At 44.0% G+C, this 19,747-nt stretch overlaps 1 protein-coding gene across 3 annotated transcripts in view; it reads left to right on the forward strand.

The window, feature by feature from the left end:
* Positions 1 to 744: 744 nt before the first annotated feature.
* arhgap46a (Rho GTPase activating protein 46a) overlaps positions 745 to 19,747 on the forward strand; it is a 30,094-nt gene continuing 11,091 nt past the window's right edge. For 2 of the 3 annotated variants that reach the window (XM_026168773.2, XM_026168774.2), the window contains exons 1-2: positions 745 to 1,042; positions 11,743 to 12,249. In XM_026168773.2, the coding sequence (XP_026024558.1) occupies positions 1,029 to 1,042; positions 11,743 to 12,249 (521 nt within the window). In that variant the 5' untranslated portion in view covers positions 745 to 1,028. Of the gene's footprint in view, positions 1,043 to 11,742; positions 12,250 to 19,293; positions 19,443 to 19,747 lie in introns of those variants that run through there. The other variant, XM_080301426.1, reaches the window with a different exon arrangement.

Genomic DNA, 19,747 nt, shown 5'->3' on the forward strand with positions numbered 1-19,747 from the left:
CAATATTCTTTCTTTGTCTTAAAATGTAGTTTAAGACACAGTTTAAATAACCAGATGAACAATGGCAATAAAAGACTATTCTATTCTAACAATTTCCAAAAACATTAATACGCTGCTTTTTAAGAGAAAGCACAGGATTATCCGCTTTGATACTTTGTGCAAGCAAAGCCCTTCAGTCAGACCTGCCCTAAAGAAACCAGAGTCTAGGTGGAGGTATTGCACTAAATTAGCCAGGTAACTTTAAAAAAGAGCATGCAACAGCTTCTCTGGCCAAAAGTTAATGAACAACAATTAGTAGTACTGGCTATCGCCTGTTCTTCTGCACATGCTCTCTGTTGTGCACGATGCTGACTGTGCTGAGGGCATTGCCTGGACATGCCTTCACAGCAGTCAGAAAAAAAGTGGGAGGGACTGGTCAAAGGGTGAGCCAGTGAGAATATAGATTATATATTAGACACAACTACTCTTGAATTTTCACATATGAATCGAATAATGTATTTCAGCTGTGTCATGCAATGCAAATCTGTTGCTTGCTTAACAAACCTTCTAATAAATAGACCGCATTTGTTAAAAAATAGCAGCCTTAGTTTTATTTAACTTAATATATGAAGTGAATTGAAGTTCCTGTGTAAGTTGGCACACAAAAACCCCCTTCTAACCTTTAACATCTTATCACTTTACTTTGTTGAGCCAGCTGAGCCTTTAAATGTTTTGGCTATCTTAAAAAAGTGCCGCTTTTTCCAGAAAGCCAGTCGAAAGGCTTCAGGATGGGTGGTGTGGCGTGGAAGAGGGAGGGGAGCAGACTGGGTGGGGGTGCAGACTGGGTGACCCCCATCGCAACCTATGACTCACGTGCAGAGGCGGAGACTGCGTACGGGATTTGCCACCGGAGAGCCGTCCCGTACTACTCACTGCTCGGACAGTTCAGTGCGCTCACAAAACTAACCTTACAAGCAAGAAGAGATAAAAAACAACAACAACAACTGTACAGTTCCTTTCGCTGGAGCCTCGTTTAAAATGTGAAGAGCATGGCCGGAACAAGGTAAGCAGACTCTTTCTTTAATTTCACAGCGGCGCGAAATGAAGTGGAGAAAGTTTAGAAGCCGCCGACGCTGAACCGGAGCCGCAGCTCGCGGGATAGTAACATTATTTTAAGCCTCTGTGGGTATTTTAAAACCTTTGAAAATAAAACGTTTTTTTAAAAATCTCTACCAAAGTCTGTTAGGGGTGACTTCTAAGTTTAACAGATTATTTAAACCGCGAAATGTTCTTATTCTTTTTTTTATTTTCGATTTTAATTATTATCTATCGTCGGTGAGTTAAAAGTAAAACATTACACTGTAGCTCGCTAACGCCTATCATGGGAAGCTAGGTGGCAAAGGTTTGACACATCCGCCCAAAGTTTTTAATTGTAGGGAGAAGCTGCAGTGTGGTGGCTGTGGTGGGAGACGGAGGCTACTTCTTAATTCTATCTAGTCTCCAAATGGGCTTCACGGGCTTAGCTCTTTGCTGTGGTTTTAGGAGCCCGGTAACCCAACAAGAGGGCAAATGTTCCACAGTCCATTTGTTGCTCCTGTTTCTACTACTGCTGTGGCTCTCAGATTCAGCTCCACGTGTCTTAATTTCTTCGCCATCTGTTTTCACTGCAGATGTGCATTAAAACTTTGTTTAGCTTTCATCGGTTGCTTGCTTTAGTCCCCACGGTCTATTTAAAGTCACTTACTGCTTTGGCTACAGATTTTCATATGGGAACTCCTTAGTGTTGTGATACATGCAGTAAAAAGTCCAATTCCTCGTCCTGTATCTGCTGTTGAGTGCAGTCCATTAGACAGTAGCTGACGAGCAAGTTTTCGAGTCAGCTGTCATTTATATAGCCTAAAGCTGTTTATTTTGGCAGGGCATGCCAACCTGACTTCCTGGGCGCAGCAGTTTTCACCATCTCCCTGCCCAGCTGGTGCTCATCTGATGACTTTTGTTTGCATTTGCGTGTTTGCATTTGCGTGGCGTTGGTGTAAATTTCTCTATCTGCTCAGCAAATTGCAAGAGATAGATGAGATACTATAACAGAGGACAGCGATGTCGTTTGGTCAAAGTTTCCATAGTTCATGAGTTTTTTCTGTGAGATGTAGGAACCAGAGTTGAAAATGAGGATGTTGTCTCGGTGTTTACTCTGCAAGCTCACAACAGTGGGCAGACAATCGAGAACAAGCAACACATCCCCTTCAACAAGATGACTCTAAACGGTGCTTTCTGCAAAGAAGAGACCGGACGTCCATCCCAGACAGACAATAGGGAAGTTTGTTTGCCTGTTGACAGGAAGTGAAGCCTGTCCTGCACTGACATGTTATGAGTCATGGTTTGTTAATAATCGCTGTGATTTCATTAGCTTCAACGTACACATTTCCAGCTTTCACTCCTTTCCTTTCTCTGATCCCTTGAGGATCAGTGCTCTTAACACTCAGCACGCACTTTTCACCTGACTTTGATTCTCTGTGGCCTGCCACAGTGACTTTGTAATGAGGTTAAGGTGATTTGTCCAAACAAATTTATCTGTACCTGAGCAACCACTCACACTGCGAACTGTGGGGATTACAGACAGGTTTAAATCGCAGGCATCCACTGGTTTGAACCAGATGCTCATCGTCACTCAGAATCATTACGTGGCTTAATATCCTGTTGTACTTTTTAGGTCTATGACACAAATTCAAGAGTTAAAAGAGGTGAACAAGTTTATGTAACGTCAGTGAGCTAAGGTGCAAATGAAACCCACAAAGTGCAATTAACACATTGAACACAAAGAATCTGCCACGACCTGAAGATCTATTGTTGTTAGTGAAATATTAATCCTTCCCTACACGTTGAGCCCCAGCGATGGCCTCTTAAATCATAATCCACTCCTCCCCTCAGGCCTGCGCGGGCCTGGCGTTAACATCTTCACTGGCCTGCTCTGCATTTCTAATCCTAGAGAGTCTACCGTCTGCACCTTCACTTCCTCTAGAGGACAATCCGGACGTTCCTTTCCTGCGTGGCTCCTCGCTGACCCCCTTGCTTACCCTGTAGCTGCGCTCTGGGATTAGACTCTGGCCTCGTTTGTCATGTCAGCAGGGGGAGGATTCGCGGGGGATGGTGTGGGCTTAGACCAAAATGAAGTTACAAACTGCTGCTGCTGGTGGTTGTAGGCAAGCAGGTCAGATACTAATAAAAACTGCTGTTTTGACAGCACCCAGATAGCACAGGTGGAATTCTTGAGTTTATTTTATATAAAAGGGCCGATGCACAATATGTATTCATCGATAACCCTGAATGATTTTACAAGATAATGTTTAGAGATGAATGTTTGTGGTTATTAAGCACAATTACCTCGTAATAGGGTCATTCTTTTTTTGTGTGTGTGTTTGGACAAGTAACCCCATTGTTCCCACTCTGACAGCTGGTGTGCTGATAGAAAGGCTATCTTCTATGTGGTAAACACCCTGATGCTGCAGCTTCTGTTGCACATGTTCGCTCTCGTCCAGAGTCTTATGTGACCTCAGAAGCACCCTCCAACTAAGGCAGGGGTGGGCAATTCCAGGCCCCGAGGGCCGGTGTCCTGCAGGTTTTAGATCTCACCTTGGGTCAACACACCTGAATCACATGATTAGTTTGTTACCAGGCCTCTGGAGAACTGCAGGAGCTAATTTAGCCATTTAAATCCGCTGTGTTGGTTCAAGGACACATCTAAAACCTGCAGGGACACCGGCCCTCGAGGCCTGGAGTTGCCCACCCCTGAACTAAGGGAAGGGCTGAAGTTTTTTTTAGGAAGGACGGGGACTTGTGTTTGGGCAGACCTTGCTCTCTCTGAAAGGGAGTTTATTGACCCTTTGGCTGAGTGTCACCTCGGACAGACAGTGAGTGTTCAGCAGAGCAGTAAGGGGGCCGGAAGTTCCCGGCATTTCTGCTGAGCTGCAGCATTCGTGGGTGATTCGTGGCAAGATGGTGGGACAAGACAATACTCCCCATAGAGAAATCACAGAGAGCCGCTTCTCTGCATTTAGCTTGTAGGCGGATTTCAGCAAGGGTATCTGAAGTAACATTTAACAGCTAACACAAAAATGTTCTCCTGGAGCTGGTGGTGAGGTAGGCTTTTTTTTTTATCTCGTTCCTCATGAAGAATCGGTTTGTTGCAGTGTGGAGGGGGGTGAATGCTTTGGCATCTATATGGAATGAATTGGGGGGCCATGTAAAATTGGTAGTTGGAACGCAGCATGGGAAAAACTGGCCTTGCTGAAGGTTGGCTGTGTGACCTTGTGAGATCCAGTCTAATCCAGCGCCAGTAGAGAGGGGAAGCCGTTTCTAGTCATGGATTAGGGCAGCTGTTGAAGGAGGTCACCCCCACATCTCCTATACATGTCTCAAGCTCCGCCTCATCGCAGCACTCGTTGGCTGTGATCCCCTGTGTGGACGCAACAAAGAATTGAATGAAGTCTGCCTGTTGATCCGACAATACTCAGCATTGTTTTGTACTATTACAGGCTTCAGAATAGGGTGCATTTCACAGGCTTTGTAATGCATATGAAGCTGAGTCATTGCGGGACTTTCTTGTCAACTGTGTACTACTGATTTTCTGTTCCCAAAGAGCCTGTGTGCTGTATACAGCTGTGGTAAAAAGACATTTTTTTTCAGACTCCCAAGTCAGATGAGTGTGTTTGTGCCCTCCAGTTTTACAAGCAGTCAACATCTTTTGTTTGTCAGCTTTGCTCTTTTTTCCCCCAATACCACTGTTTTAAAAGACCCATGTTCAGCTCAGTTCGTGCAGGGTGATCATGCTGCACACAGACCAAACTGGACCGTCTGGTTTGTGCAGTTGTACCTGAGTCATTGCGGTAACTCAGAAATGGCAGTCTGCTCTCAGGTGATACGAGACAATGAGGTTCTTGGAATTAGGTTTACTCACCCGGGCTGAGTGATGATGACATATAGTGGTTGAGAAGTCACTTTAAGCAGAATGGTGCTGCTTTTGTTTACAAAAATGTAGAAAGAAAGCAAAGTTAGGGTTGTTGTCAGCTGTTGCTGTTCAGTTTGCTAACTTTTACTTTTGCAACAGGAACTATCAGCAACTCTCCTTTTACCTAGGCACGTATAAAGGGTCTGTATACTTCTTTGGGGAGGTCTTCTGTCTATCCCAGTTTGTTTGACCCTTGCAGGACTTTTTGGAAGTGAATCAAATAATAGGGTTCGTTCAGGAGTCTAACCCCCTGTTTATCTTCATCTTCCCATACCAGCCGTCTCCTCTCTCTGCCAGGCTTTAGCTGCCCGGCTGTTTGGTCTTAAGGTTCTTTACCTCTCTTCCCCTCATTGGCACCTGGCCTGCCTTGGTTCCTGGGTCAAGTCGTATAAGGTCGGCTCCAGTGCGTCTCACGTGTCCCTCTGTGAAAGGTGACTCCCACATACCCCTCCAAACTTGTTTCCCCATGTCAGCACACGGCGAGTAAGAAAGTGACACTGACAACTGCTGCCAAGTTTAGGAGGAAAAGGGGAGCAGAGAGAAGATCTGGAACCTAAGCAGGATTTTAAAAGTCACAACCTTTTGATCATCTGAGTAGCCATAGTATAAACTTGGGGTTTATAGAGTGATGTGGTATTGTACACAGTACGCAGGAGAGAACTGGGTGGGTGCTGTGGAGCCCTGTGGGTCCCCAGTATAAAAGACATCACAGTTAAAGTCTGAGTATAAGACGAGTTAAGAGCATCCTAAACCTTGGCATTAGCTTTAATGAGGGCTGCAGGAGCCTATTCCTCTCAAACAAACTGCCAATTTGCTTGTTGTTATATATATATACATTCAGTGCACACAGAGAAATTGTGCCATGTGTTTTACTGACCTCTGACTTGTGGTGACACGGCAGGAACGAGAGGTGTTAAACAAAAGGCTGAAAGAATGTGTTAGTGACAGGTGCAGGACATTTTTTTCTGTCATCTAAAACATGTGCACGCTCCCTTCTCCCTGTTATTGTTCTGGTTACCAGGGTGGAGTCTGCTCCCACATCCTCCACAATGGTTAGCCACGTACACCTTGCCACAGCTCAGTTTTCAACAATGGACACTCAGTATACTTGTGATAAAGCTTAAAGTCAGATGCGTTAAATGATAATAATGTTGGTTATTTGTTTGATCTGAGTTTTGTTGTAGTTGCACGTGTTTAAGTTGCTTCGTACAGGGAAAGTGGTACAGCACTCAACGTGCCCGGTTTATGGTTACGTTCTCTGTTAGTTACAGCTACTGGAAACCCAGCCAAGCTCTTAGCAGTCAGCCCGTGTCGCTGCTGTTGTTTTACAATATTTAGATAAGCAGGTTGCCTAGCAGCATTGCTGAATAGACTTTGTACATGGTTTATACATAATCAAACAAGTCTTTTGGCAGGTCCCTCCATGCATTATATTGAGGTACAGGCCTCTGCTTGCTCTGTATCAGTAAATCACCAGAGATTTCTCACAGTTGCAAAATGTTTAATACTAACCCAATTCTGAAATAGTTTGGGAGTGTTTGTGAAGTGTAAATAAAAAAAAAGAATGCGATGATATAAACCCATATTTTATTCACAATAAACCCCCAAAAATTAAATGAACAGAAATGGCTCATTCTGAATTGGATGGGATGGGAGGAAAAAGCTGAATACCTAACTGGAAACAACTGGAGCAACATTTTGTAACTAACCTGTTGCCAGTTAACATTATTAGGTATAAAATGTCCATCTTAGAGTTTCTCTGAAGTAAAGAATATTCGAGGCCAATTTACTGATCTGCCAAAAACATCCCATCTAGATGAACATCTTTTTCAGGCAAGACTGCATATTTCAGCAAGGCGATGCTGAACTGCACACTGCACCTATTCCAACACAACTGCTTCATAGTAAAAAAGTCTGGGTGCTGCACTGGCCTGCCTGCACTCCAGACCTGTCACCACTTGAAAACATTTGTCACATTATGAAATGAAAAATATGAGTTTGTGCAGGTCAGACACAAAAGAAGACCCCAGGACAGTTGAGCATCTAGAAGCCTCAATCAGATAATGCGACATCTTTCTTCTCCCAAATGTCCAGCAGCTGGTCTCCTCAGTTCTCAAGACAGGGATATAACACAGTCCTAAACATGGCTTTGTCCTTATATCCTGAAATGAGTTGTGTTGCATTTTTCATATGCTTTTTTTTTAAAGGTGTCGATTTCAATATCTAATGCTTTCTGTGGTCTGTTGTGAATAAAATATGGGCCATGAGTTTTGCAAATCATTGCGTTGTATTTTTATTTACATTTCATCCAACCTCACAGCATTTTCAGACTTAGGTTTATAGTTTTGGGTGTGTGCAGCCAAGTGATTTTGAATTTCTTCCTTTCTGCAGAGTGAGGACTTATTTTTATGCCAGTATCTGAGGAGAAAGGATGTTTTATGTCTCTAAATAGGAAAGAGCAGCTCTGTAAATATACCGGCAAGGGGGGACCTTGGCACTTGTTGCTGTGACCGGAGTGGTATGGTTTCCTAGATGAATGGCAGACCCTGTGCGAGCGCTCCGCCTGCTTCGGTCCACAAGGAACAGTAGAGCAGCAGCAGCTCAGAATAGTTGGTTGCTGAAAAAGGTTGGCGGTTACCTTTTAAGAGTACAGCGTGATAGATGGGAGCATAATTGTCTCACTGGGTTGTTATCTTAGTTTTGTCTAGTTTATGGACCAGTGATTTCACTAAAACCTTCACTTAGCACCGTGTTTCTGAAGGTGTGCTATCGCTCCATCAGGAATGCCACAATAGCACAGAAGCATAAAACAGCATTTCAGTCGTTATGAGATTATCTGATGACACAACGCTTAGTCTAAACTCTCCACCACCCGGGGAAAACAATCTTTTCTCCTTTCTATATGGTTTATCTTTCTGATGAAATCAACAACCACACTAGCATTTGAGTTTGTTTGAAACCCAAAGCTGCACAATGACACAAGGTTTGCTTGCTGCCCCATTTCCAGTGAATGCATTGTCCAGTCCTCTGTGTTTACCGCTGCTGGGAAAAGTGCCATTTACACTTTGGCGCTGCCTTTGAACAATGGGGCAGATTCCATGAGCTATATTCTGTTGTTTCCCTAACTCTGGGAAACCGCTCTCAGTTCTAGTTATTTTGGGAGATGACTGTAAATTGTGGATGATGGATGATAGATGTAGTAGTTCTCCTTCAAGAAAAAAAAAAGCCACTGGCACTATGTGAATGTGAGCGACTTGATGGTCAAGAAGGTGTTTTCGTGTTTCGGGTTTGGCCTCTTGGTCTCTGTGGTGGGCTATGTTTGCATAGTCTTTGTTCACACTTTGACAAGTTTTATTCTTAGTTACTGTGGATAACCATAGGCTCCTGAAGGTCCTCCTAGACTCCTCATGGGAGACAGAGACCTTGTAATGTGTTATCACACATCGGAATATAAAGGATGAGGAATTTCATACTTGATTTTTCATATATTTTCACAAAACTTTCTGCCAATGGGCATCACGTGAAGAGGCAAACCGATGCAGTTTAAAAAGTCTATTTATGAGGAATAGAAGTTTCTTGAATGAGGGGTGAACCGTCTTTAAGAAACGTAAAAAGGTCCAGTCGCTTTCTTTCCAGGCACCTTAGACTGTCCATGAACACTATTCTTTATGTTGCAATCTGTAATCTAACCCCACCAAAAAGTGTTTACTGAATGCAGTCAACTCCTGGTTACAGAGTGCGCAAAGTCATAACATGGGCCTGTGGCATAAAGGTCTGCTTCAATTAGATTGAGTCTCCCCAGAGGTAAACCGGGTGCTGTATGCTTTAGTCATAGGTCCATGTGTGTAACAAGTTAATTTTAGATCAATATAAAACATTCCTCTTGGAGTTAAACTTCACTGAGCTTGTGCAGACTGCATTCCAAACCATTTATGAACATTTACAGCGTGAGGCAGATTGCCTCAGTTGTTTGGAGAGTCATGCTCTATACTTTTCTGTCTGCTTCTTCTGCAGAAAGACCACATAAAGCTGTGCAGGCTCAGATTGATTTACATGGCACCACATAAAGCAACTTTTCACCAGAAATGTGTATCAAAGAGGATCCTGTTAATGTTAGTTGGTCCACTTTTATTCTTTTTTTTTTTAAAGTTTTTCTTTGGTGCAAGTGAATAAATATTCATTTTCATTCATTTTAGTGAGAAATCAAAGTGTTTCGACCTCACTCCTGGTATGTCCCACTGAAGAAAAGTGCCATTGTATTAGGCAAACCCAGGTAATGGCTGTGTCTCTGTTTTCTGAGTGCTCCCCAAAATGATTTCAAAACCTGAACACGGCCCTTCTTCCTGCTTATCAGGTCGTGTCAACAGAGCACAGCAGGCTCGCTCTCAGCTCTAACTGCTGTTTATTTACCCAGAGGGAACAGTCCTTATGAAACAGCTACACCCCGTGCTGCTTAACTTGTCATGTATGGTGTTCACAGTGCACCATGAAACCCTCGTGTCCTGTCAGGGTGTGTAGGATGCAGGCCATTATGCAAAATCCCATGCTGGTTACTTCACCGTCATCACAGCTGTGGGACACTGGGAGATAAACCCCCCCCCCCCCCCCCCACACACACACACACAAAAATGCCGTGTCGGCTTACTTGAAACATGTTACTTGAAACTCAGCAGTTTGTAAGAAATAGGTTTATTTGCATCCAAACACTCCATTTACAGAGAATAATGACAAACACCGAACTGAATAACAGGGAATGCGGCATGGGAAGATCAGTTTCTCGGTTTGGGAACGCCTCTTTTGGAATACAGACAGGAGCAGTGAAAGGATGAAGGCTCTGGTATGTGTGGGGTGGTATTGACTGTTTGGCCTCTGCTTTGAATGCCCCCATTATTTGCAAGGCTTCCCGCCCATTAAGTGTTGTGGATCTCATCGCTCAGAAAATAATTTTGTAATACTTGCGTCTCGTTGTGGGGAGACACACTGTAGTCAGTTCCCTGCTCTATACAGTCGTGTCTTTTTCCCTTTTTTTGAGTTTCTGCTTGCTCTGATCTCAGGTAGAGTTAAAATGCTGTATAAATAGAACCTGCTTGTTGAGTGGACTAAGGTTAGCGCTGCTTGACTGCTGTGAAGGATTGGACCAGATGGTTTCCCAGCATAAAGCACTGGGACACATGGGAAGACAGTATGTGGAAGGCTCCTATAGTCTCTCCATGCCCTTTCTATGTTTACCTGGTTGTTAAATCAAGATATGAAGAGCCTGTGGCTCCTTCTGGCAGCACATAAGAGAGTGATTGATACGTTATGCTTGATGAACAGGTACATCAGTGTTAACAGGGAACAGCTGTTCGTCCCAGTGAGTTTCGGCCAACTGGGTGACATTGTAAATGTGGCAGAGCTGCCTGGCACCGTGCTCCTCTGTCTCTGTTTCTGAGACAGGGTTGCACACAGGGTTGTTTTGGCAGGCGCCTTGAAGCAAATGTGGATATTTGGTGAACATTGTAGGCAGTCTTATCCCTGCTAAGCTTCTTGCCTGCTCTGATCATCCCAGGTAGCCTGGATGGTGGAGTCGTACCTCTAACAACCGTGACAGGGAGAAGAAAAGCTTTTCTATCCTAAGAAAGCTGGGAAAATATCCAAGCCTCTACCAGATTGTTGTGACACTAATTCCTCCCCAACTGATACTTTGCTCTCAAAGATACTAGACTAGTGTTAGGTGGGACACTAAAGAATAGAAAAGACCTAACCTTGCCAGGACCCTCAAGTGCTCAGTACAAGAAGAAAAAGGCGCCTTGTGAGTTTATTTTGAGTCCTTCCTTTGGCTCTCGTCTAGACGTTTACTGTGATGCTGAACCTTGGTAACGGTCTCCTCGTGGCTGTTTGTAGCGTTCCTGTTCCCACATGGATTTGCTGACACAGTTAAGGTCTCCTTTGGGGAACTAGATCAAAGGAGACATAAACTAGCTCACTAAAGAGTTGCATGACCTGGATATATAGAAACAGCGAGCTAAGGTCCGACTTATTTATAGACGCTGATTTTATGTAGGTACTGTAGCTACACCACATAACCTTAATGTAGCATGTTAATACTATTTCAGTGTCCGACTCGTTAACGTAGTGTCCTGTCATTTCACTGAAATTCAGTTCAGGGTCTCTGCATATGTCATCTGTTTTCCTCTTAATCTGTACCCTTTTGCCTTATTACTTTATGCAAACAGGGCTGTCTTTTACTCTGATTCTCTCTCTCTCTCTGCCTCTGCCCCCTCCCTCTTCTCTGCACTGTCTCTGTTTTCGTTGTCTGCGTGTGTTGTGCTGAGCTGGCTGTTGTCAGTCTGTGATTGTAGTTGAGCTTTGTGGTTTTTGCGTTAGTAGCACTCGGAGCGTATGGTTCTCTTTGGGCCCTGCTGACTCCGTGCCTGGTGCCTCACTGAGTATGTCCACCTGTCTCCTTACTCGGGACATACATATTTGCGCCATCGCTTTTGCCGCTCCACTGCATAGAGATGACATCACCGCTAACACACACATACAGATGGATGCATGTAGGGAACAGGGACATTAACACAGTCTCCATATGGACAAGTGGGCAGGTTCGAGCCTCTCGTCTGTCAAACAGTGCGAGTTGTTTACTGCTTGTCGAGTTGATTAGTACTCAGGCATGTGGCCTCTAATATGTCCTCATATCCTGTAGGTGATCTGTTGCCATTTTAAGCATCTAATAACAGCTTTTCTCTCTGTGCTTTTGTTTCTTTTCTTTTCAGCTGTGATTGGGTGGAGATCTTGGAGCCACGCTCCGGTGAGCGCATGTATGTGAATTTAACCACTGGCGAATGCGGCTGGGATCCTCCGCCTGGTGTTTCTGTCCGCCAGGCAGACGGCAACCAGTGGTGGGAGTTGTTTGACCCCCACAGTGGCCGCTTCTACTACTACAACTCCGCAGGACGCCGCACAGTCTGGCATCGACCCCAGGGAGCTGATATAGTGCCCCTCTCCCAGCTGCAGGCCATGAAACGATGCAGCGAGGCCAGGCAGCCTGGAGCGGGTGTGGATAGGCACCACCATGGGACCTCAGGGAGTGTCAGCAGCGTAGGGAGCCAGGGGCGTTGCACCCCTCTACCTGAGCGGGACAGGGACAGCCCTCTCCCTCGAGCCTTGGAGTCCAACGACGAAACTGCCAACCCTGAGCTGGACCTGGCAGCAGACAGCAGATCTCAGGGAGATGGTAGCAGCACCGAACACAGCACAGATGGTGGTAAAGACCCGCAGAGGTAAGCCTGACTAAACCTTAAGTAGCCTTCTACAGCATGTCTGGAAAGAGAATTGTGCTTAATCATTAGCGGCTCATATTACCTAGAGAAAAGTGGTGCAATGTGATAGCCATCAGTGCATGTGCCATACCCAATTGTAAAGGCTTTCAAACGGTTATGCTATGAGAACTTGCAGGATTATTTTGACTGTTGACCACTTGGGCTGGACTCAAACTGCTTTCTTGTTTTCATTCTCACTTATCTGAACATTCCATATGTCCCATGTTTCCATAGTATTGCCTGTGAACCATGCTCAGCCATTTCAGCAAATCGCTACCAAATGGGGAAAATGGTCAGTTATATTACAGAGCATGACATTTCCCCTCACGCTAGGGTTACTGGTGCAGAACGGGCCCTAACAGTAAGTCATTCAGAGACCCCATCATGTGCTTTGCTTTGTGGCCTCATCCAAACCACCGTCTCTTCCCTCCAAGCTGGATTCCACACATGCCACTTCTGTTTCCCCTGGCACATGGCCACTGAGGCCATCTTAGTGTCCTTCTGTGCGCTCACCGCCACCCTGCTCCACTGCGCTCTGCTCCTCTCTGCCCCAGCCCTCATTTCATTTTCCTAAAACAAATTTCAGCCCCTGGTTATCATAGACTGTAACGCCTCTTACGTGCATGCATGAGAGGCATGTGAGAGAGTGTTGTCTGTGGTTAATAACAAGCAGAGCCACTATATTCGAACTGCTTGTAAACAAGGTTGACCCTGCCAGGTTTCTGTGGTTCTAGGCTTTGCTTCTGCCACACTTTTGCCTTCAGGAGTTTGCTCCTTTGACCCTTTAAGAGTAATTAAAGCTGGTGGGGAAACTAATTAGTTAAGCGTTGCTGCTGAACGGCAGTGCTGGCGGCCCCGTTGTTTTTTGTGTGTGGGCAGTGTTAAAACTCCTCACAGGGTCCCACTCTGCCCCAGTGATTCAACCTTTCCCAGAACCCTTTCTGTCTTTCTTAAAACACTGGCCAGCTGTGTTCAGCCGAGTTAGGATCAGGAGTCTTTAGCTCACTGGGGATTGATACCCTACTTAGCCATATGGCCCATCACGTGCTCACCAGCCTGTGTCTCTTAGCAGGTAATGAGAAACCACGACAAAAGACACAAAGAGGGTAGAATGTGACAACTCAAAATGGATAAAAACAAACTCTGAGAGATGCTTGTCTTCAATTAGCGGTGCACTTTATTAATAATGACAGGAAGAAATGTGTGAGAAGAAGAGTTGGGGGAGGCACAGTGGTTTGAGTTGGGTTGGAGTCATGTCATGAAATTTTATCCTGGATTTCAAGTATTTTGAAAACAAGATAATTGAGATAAAGTGATTATTGTACCACATTTATTTTCACAATGTGGCTTCTGTCCACAATCACAGATCTCCTCTGCTGGTCTCTTAACTTTTTTCCATTTATTTTCATATGAATTTTCTTTCAAGTTTGAGGAAATAAGCTCTTAAAAGTAATGTTTTTAAGCTCATTAAATGTATGAACCTCTGAAAGGGATTGGTAATTGTTTTAAATGTTGGCGCACATATTGAACAAATCTGAATATTGTTTTTCACCATAAACGAGCAACCCAAAGTTTGAGCTTAGCTAGTTTATCTAACACCCATCTTTTTTTTTTTCTCCCTTTCTTGCCATTCTCCTACCTGTCACAACTTGTCACTTTCCTAAGACATTGCGTTCATTGCGTTAGGTCTGTTTTTGCATCATAGTTTTCTTCTTTTTCAGAGGGTTTTTATTCACTTCTGACCTTTGAAAACAATGCTATACATTGCAGAGATGGGTCTGTTCCAGTTTTTCCACTGCTGGTGGGCTTTTGTTTCAAGCTATTAATAAATCTGTTCAAAATAGTTTCCAAAGTTTTCAAACAACACACCCTGTACTATAATATTATTCCAGCCTGATAGATACAGTTTCCTCTTACTGTGTGGCTCATATCTGTATTTTTCTTAGTTTGTGATCATAGGAAGTGAAAGCACATGAACTAACTACCTGCGTGCCCAATTTGTTACTCATTGGCCGAGTCTTATCACATGTCATGGGAATTTTTTTTAAAAGTGCTTTAGTCTAGAGCTCATCTGGGAAGTACCGAGCTCTTCAGAGATAAACATGCCAACTACTTTCAGTTATGGCCAGGAAGGCGTGACTAACTGATCTCTTTTCATGATGCAGCAGACAAAGGTGTCATATACCAGATGGCTTAAAACATCTGTCTTGAATTTCACTTAGCTGTTTAATGCATGTGCAGGTCTGTGCTGTCATTAACCAGGTAACATGTGTGGGAGATTTGACTCTAGAAAGTGTGTGTGACCTGAGTGTATGTGTGTGGGCTCCCTCCATGGAGGAGACCTGCTGAGGCTGGGAAGATGTTATAAGTCTGCAGAGGACACGTGACAGCCAGACAACCCAGAAATGAACCGAGGTGGTTCACATCAGGGTCGCAGCACTCTTTTGCCTCTCGTGCCACCCTGGGGTGTATAATAGACCACTAATAGGAACAAAGGCTTTCTCTTAAAACCCCGCTATCCCCTCAGTCAACTGAACGCTTTCTCTGAGCTGGAAGTGTAGGTATGCTGACTAGAGAAGAACGCCCAATAACTTGAATGTGCCCTCTCATTTAGCCCTGTAATGATATAGCGGTGCACCAGCAATTCAGTCAAAGCATGTCACGTTGACATTAGACACTTAAAAGTCGCCTTTCCTTGCTTTGGATTTGTGAAGATGCAGAAAAATGCCATTTTCTATCTGAGTACCAGAGTGTACGCAGTTATGTTCAAGCTTATACCAAAGCTTCTACACATCAAAGAGGAGTCGGCACAGCTGCTTTTACGAGTGTGCACTGACTTTACTTAAAGGGATGTTGGGTTTCTTGTAGTCTGATTTATTTTCAGGAAGCCAGGGGACCAACTTTTAAAAATATTCCCCATGAACTGATGAGAAGTGAAAAACAGAACTGGAAACGTTTTCTTTAAATTTCTCTTTCACTTTGTGTTGGGAATTTGTTGAAAGGGATTTTTTCAAAATTAACCACACACTCAAAAGCAAAAGCATAAAAAGGCTAAAAGCACAACCGGCTTCCCCTCATATAGTTGTGACTCACTGGCAGTGAATCATGTGGGAGAAATCACCAGTGGGTTTATTTAGGAAATGAGGAGACGTCTTATAGGGTCGATAACGTTTTTAAGTTTTTTAATGAGTCACACATTGTGTGCCTGTTGACTGCCAGAGCAGAAGCTCCTTATGCTTTTCATCTCCTGCCACTGTGAGGATGTAGCCACAACATACATACTGGACAGACTTGTTTCATCTCTACACTCGTGGTGTGGTAAGCTCTTTTTTTTAAAAGATTTTTGCAGATGGTGTTGTAAGTCTGCCTGTAACAATAAAGGTTTTCTCTCTTTTTTTCCCCACATCTACATAAAAGTAATACTGTGGGGAAAAAGGTTGAACTTGTAATCCTGTACTTTGGTCTGGTTAGCATCGACATGGTGCTTGTTTAGTTTTATTCTACGCTCGTTCTCTTACGGTTTCCTTCTGTGTTTTCCATACATTTATGGCTTTCTTGAACTAAATCACAGAGCTAGTCTTGTGTGTCTCGCTGACACAGACAAAAGTCTCTCTTGCTCTGTTTGAGATATCATTGAAGCCTTCCTTTTAATGTTAACTTTCCTCTCGGGTTCTGTGATGGTATATTTTGACTGTTTTCATAAAGAACTCAAGGCAGCACATGTGAGCTGCTTGAGGCATAATTCTGACTATCTCAGATTCTCAGATGACTTGAAATATCAAAGATGGGTTGTTGGGTTTTTTGCTTAAAGAGTTTCCACTATAGTACTTTATTTTATCACTCTGATCTTTTACTGTTAGAGACTGACTATGAAAGGGTCTGTGTGTGTGTTTAGATGTGTGAACAGGCAGCTGTTTTAATAATGTCATACACGCTGTGCTATAATTTGACTCCTCAGAAAAGGAGTCGCAGATATACTTTCAAATTCCTGGGGCGAGTCTCTCTGGAATTTACTTGGGTTTGGCCTTACACTTTCCCCTCAGAACGAATCTAGTGGTTGTCCTTTGACCTATCCCGGCACTCCCCATTAGTTCAGGCTTCGAGAGCCACAGACGGACACAGCTGGTAGGCGTCTTGGTTCATAGTAGGGACGTGCGTCACTTCAGCTGTTTCAGGACAACTGGGCTCTCTCAAGGTATCTTGTAGGAAGTGAAATGCTTAAAGCTTTGCTCTTCATGTGTGTTAATTTAATTATTTTTTTATATGATGGGCTATTCACAAGCGGGACGTAGAATGAGCTTTGAACCCTGACGTAGTGGATACAGCATTGTCCTCTGCGAATCTTTGTCTTTTTAGTTTCCTTCCTCCACGCAGATCGCAGTGATCCCATTGGTCTGTGCTCCGAGGTGTTTGTGTAGCAGAAGCTTGGCCTGTGCGACCTCATTTCCTCTTCCTGTCCAGCCAATGTTAATAATAACCCGTGCTTTTCAGACCCCCACTATTCTCAGGAGGAATATAAGAACTTCCAAATCCATATCCGGCAAAATGACTCAGCTGATGGCTTTTCCAACAACTGTTAGTCTATGTTTAAAAGAAAAGAGAAATGGATCTCCTGACAGCCGTGTTCCCGTAGCAGCACAGAAGATCACAGGGACAAATGTTAGTATTCAGAAACGTGACAGGGGTGTCTTGGACTGTGTATATGGGGGAGGCAAAAGAGCTGCTTACACTCATTCAAATTTGCTGATTTGTTTCCCAGGTCAGATTATGCAGTTGTTTTCACAAAGGCAGAATAAAATAACCTTGTGTTATTTTACATATCTCTGTCTTCTTGTAAGTCTCACATGCTAACTGATGGAAAGGCTTTCAAATGCATTCAGTATGCTATTCATGTGTTAACATGCGTCGCATGCAGCTATCTTTTGTGCCCATGACGTAGCTGAAATGGAAATTCCCTGTTTGCAAACACTGGTAGATTCTAATAAATCTAGAGAGCTCTTACACTCCCAATGATGATTATAATGTCTTTCTAACAACTGTGATAAATTGCTGTGCATAATCCCCTCCTGCAGCTAATGTTCAGTAAACACCTGACCAGCAGGCTACCAGCAGGCAACACACCCTTTTTAAACAACTTTGATTGTTGTTCAAATGAGGTCCAGGCCTGTTTAGTGTTACGTAAGAGCCCGAATGACTAGAGGTGGAAGATGGGTCGTTGTCTTCCCCTTTCTTGATCTCAATGGCTGTCGTTGACAGAGGCGTTTCCCTGACGATGGCACAGCCATGCATTGTGTTAGGCTCCCCCACAATGCCACAAAGGCCCCTAAATGAGCCCTGAGGAATTCTAGCCTTCCCGCTCATTCCCTTGCTGCACTCTCCCACGACTAATCCCCACCCCTTCTCATTTACACATGCTCACACTATTCTCTCTTGGTCTGTTCAACCCTCAGCCATCACCAGCAAAAGTCTTCCCATTTAAGCCAGTTGTTGCTGTTGTAGTTTCTCACAATTTTACTGTGTTTGTCTTTCATTTGGTTCAGATGTCATATTCATACTTTAGCTCACTAGAGCTGTTTTGATATGCAAATGCTGGAGTTGTGTAATGAGATTAAGGGTTTTAAACAGAGATGGAAAGCACTGTACAGCTTTTCTATTGGAGTTTGAGCCTCCGCACGAACTTGATGGTTGTCGCACCGAACCCTGTTGGCATCTAACATAATGCGCCAGGGCAGCACACGATGCATGTACTACACCTTTTCTGAGCCTGGGTGGAACAATAGCAGGCAAATAAAAAAGAAAGAAGAGCTTAGCCAAGAGAACTGATAGGTTTCGCTTTTATTTTTGTTGTTATTATTTTTATCTTGACAGTTGTTCACTTCTACAAACTGTCGGCAGTTGTTTTAATCCACAAGGGAAAGGATGCTGCTGAATTAATCAGAGGTTGTTGTGTTTTATTGAATGTGTGGATACAGGAGTAAAGGGTAATATTTTATTTGACATAAAGTTGGCTTTTGACCATGAAGATAAAGAAAAGTGTACAGGGCTGCTTAGGTCTAAAGATTATTTGGTTTCCATCTATAAAGTCAGACGTATTAGAAAGTCTTTATAAGCCCTCTTCCGGCCTTGGCACAGCATGTGAACATTGCATTAGGCATTTCCTGTTTGTACTGTATATGGAGAAACCCTCTCTCCAAACCTCCCCAGGCAGGAAGTAGTGGTCACTACTATGTCAGAGTCAATCCTCATTAAGTTTGTGACTCTCCCAGAAGGAATACAGAAGACAGATTAATGTTTTAGACTGGTGTATATACGAAGACCAGTTGTGATAAAAGCTCTGTTTCATGTGTGAGAGGTGTTGCTACAGCATACCAGTGCTAAACCGTCACCTGTGTGTCACGTACTGAGGTGGCAATCATTTTTGTGTCACCTCCCCCAGAGTGAGAAAACACGGACTGTTTCAAAGAGCACACACAGGGGTTTCACATGTTTACAGCTGTCACCTTGTCACCACTGGGTGGTGTGGGGTGATTCTCATCCATCAGAGCTCGTCTTCACACGTGTCTGTCTGTGAGTCTTTTATTTAGGCTGTAAAGGGTCTCGATTGTTTTTGGGAATGCAGAGATCTTGTGGCGTTCCCTCCGTCAGTGCTTGGGTCGTGGGGGGCAGACACTGGGGCCAGGTGGCTGAGTCCCAGCTGTTTACAGGCTCTGCACGCATGGTGAGTCTGTGGGACTGGTCAAAGATGAAAACAAGTTTATATTCAAAAGGCTGAGATGGTGTGACTCACACTATAGAGGAGGGTGGCACAGGGTCTAAAGAGAGAGAGGACTGAGCTGTAGCTAGGAGAACTAAAGGAAGTTTGCCGTTGGCTGGAGGACCTCAGGGGAATCGTTTAAGTATTGTTCCAGAGTTGTGGGGTGGAGAGGGGGGGGGTCCCTCTGCCTCTTTCTCTCCTCCCTCTGCGTCCTCTTCCTGCCGTTACAGCCAGACTTTCTTCTGAGTCCCAGTACACTTGGAAAAGGGAAGCCATTGAACATTGGTTTTGTCTCTCCACTGATCTGCGTTTGTGTTGGATTTACCGGGACATAAGGCGATTAGCTTTGATGTAATCAATTACCCCGCTGAATCTTAAGTAGTGATTAAAGGAAAGGAGGGTAAGTGTTCTTTGCCTACCTTTAAACTTATTTACCTCTTTGAACATTGATTAAGCAAGAAGATACTCTGAGCTTGTTTGTTTAGTGTTGCTACACATGACTTCCTCGGACCAGGCACCGTCTGTGTCCAAGCATGCATGTATGTGCAACAGTGCCGGCTTTAGACGCTCACTGGTTTAAGAGGGCAAGTTTCTGATCAACTGTGGAATGAAAAGTCCTGATTACTGTGGAAGATTATGAGGCAGCAGCAGACCAGAACAGTGTGACCAGATTGATGGCAGATTGTTTTACATTGCTGGGATTAG

Source organism: Astatotilapia calliptera, chromosome 5 (genome assembly GCF_964374335.1).
Source record: "Astatotilapia calliptera chromosome 5, fAstCal68.1, whole genome shotgun sequence".
NCBI lineage: Eukaryota > Metazoa > Chordata > Actinopteri > Cichliformes > Cichlidae > Astatotilapia > Astatotilapia calliptera.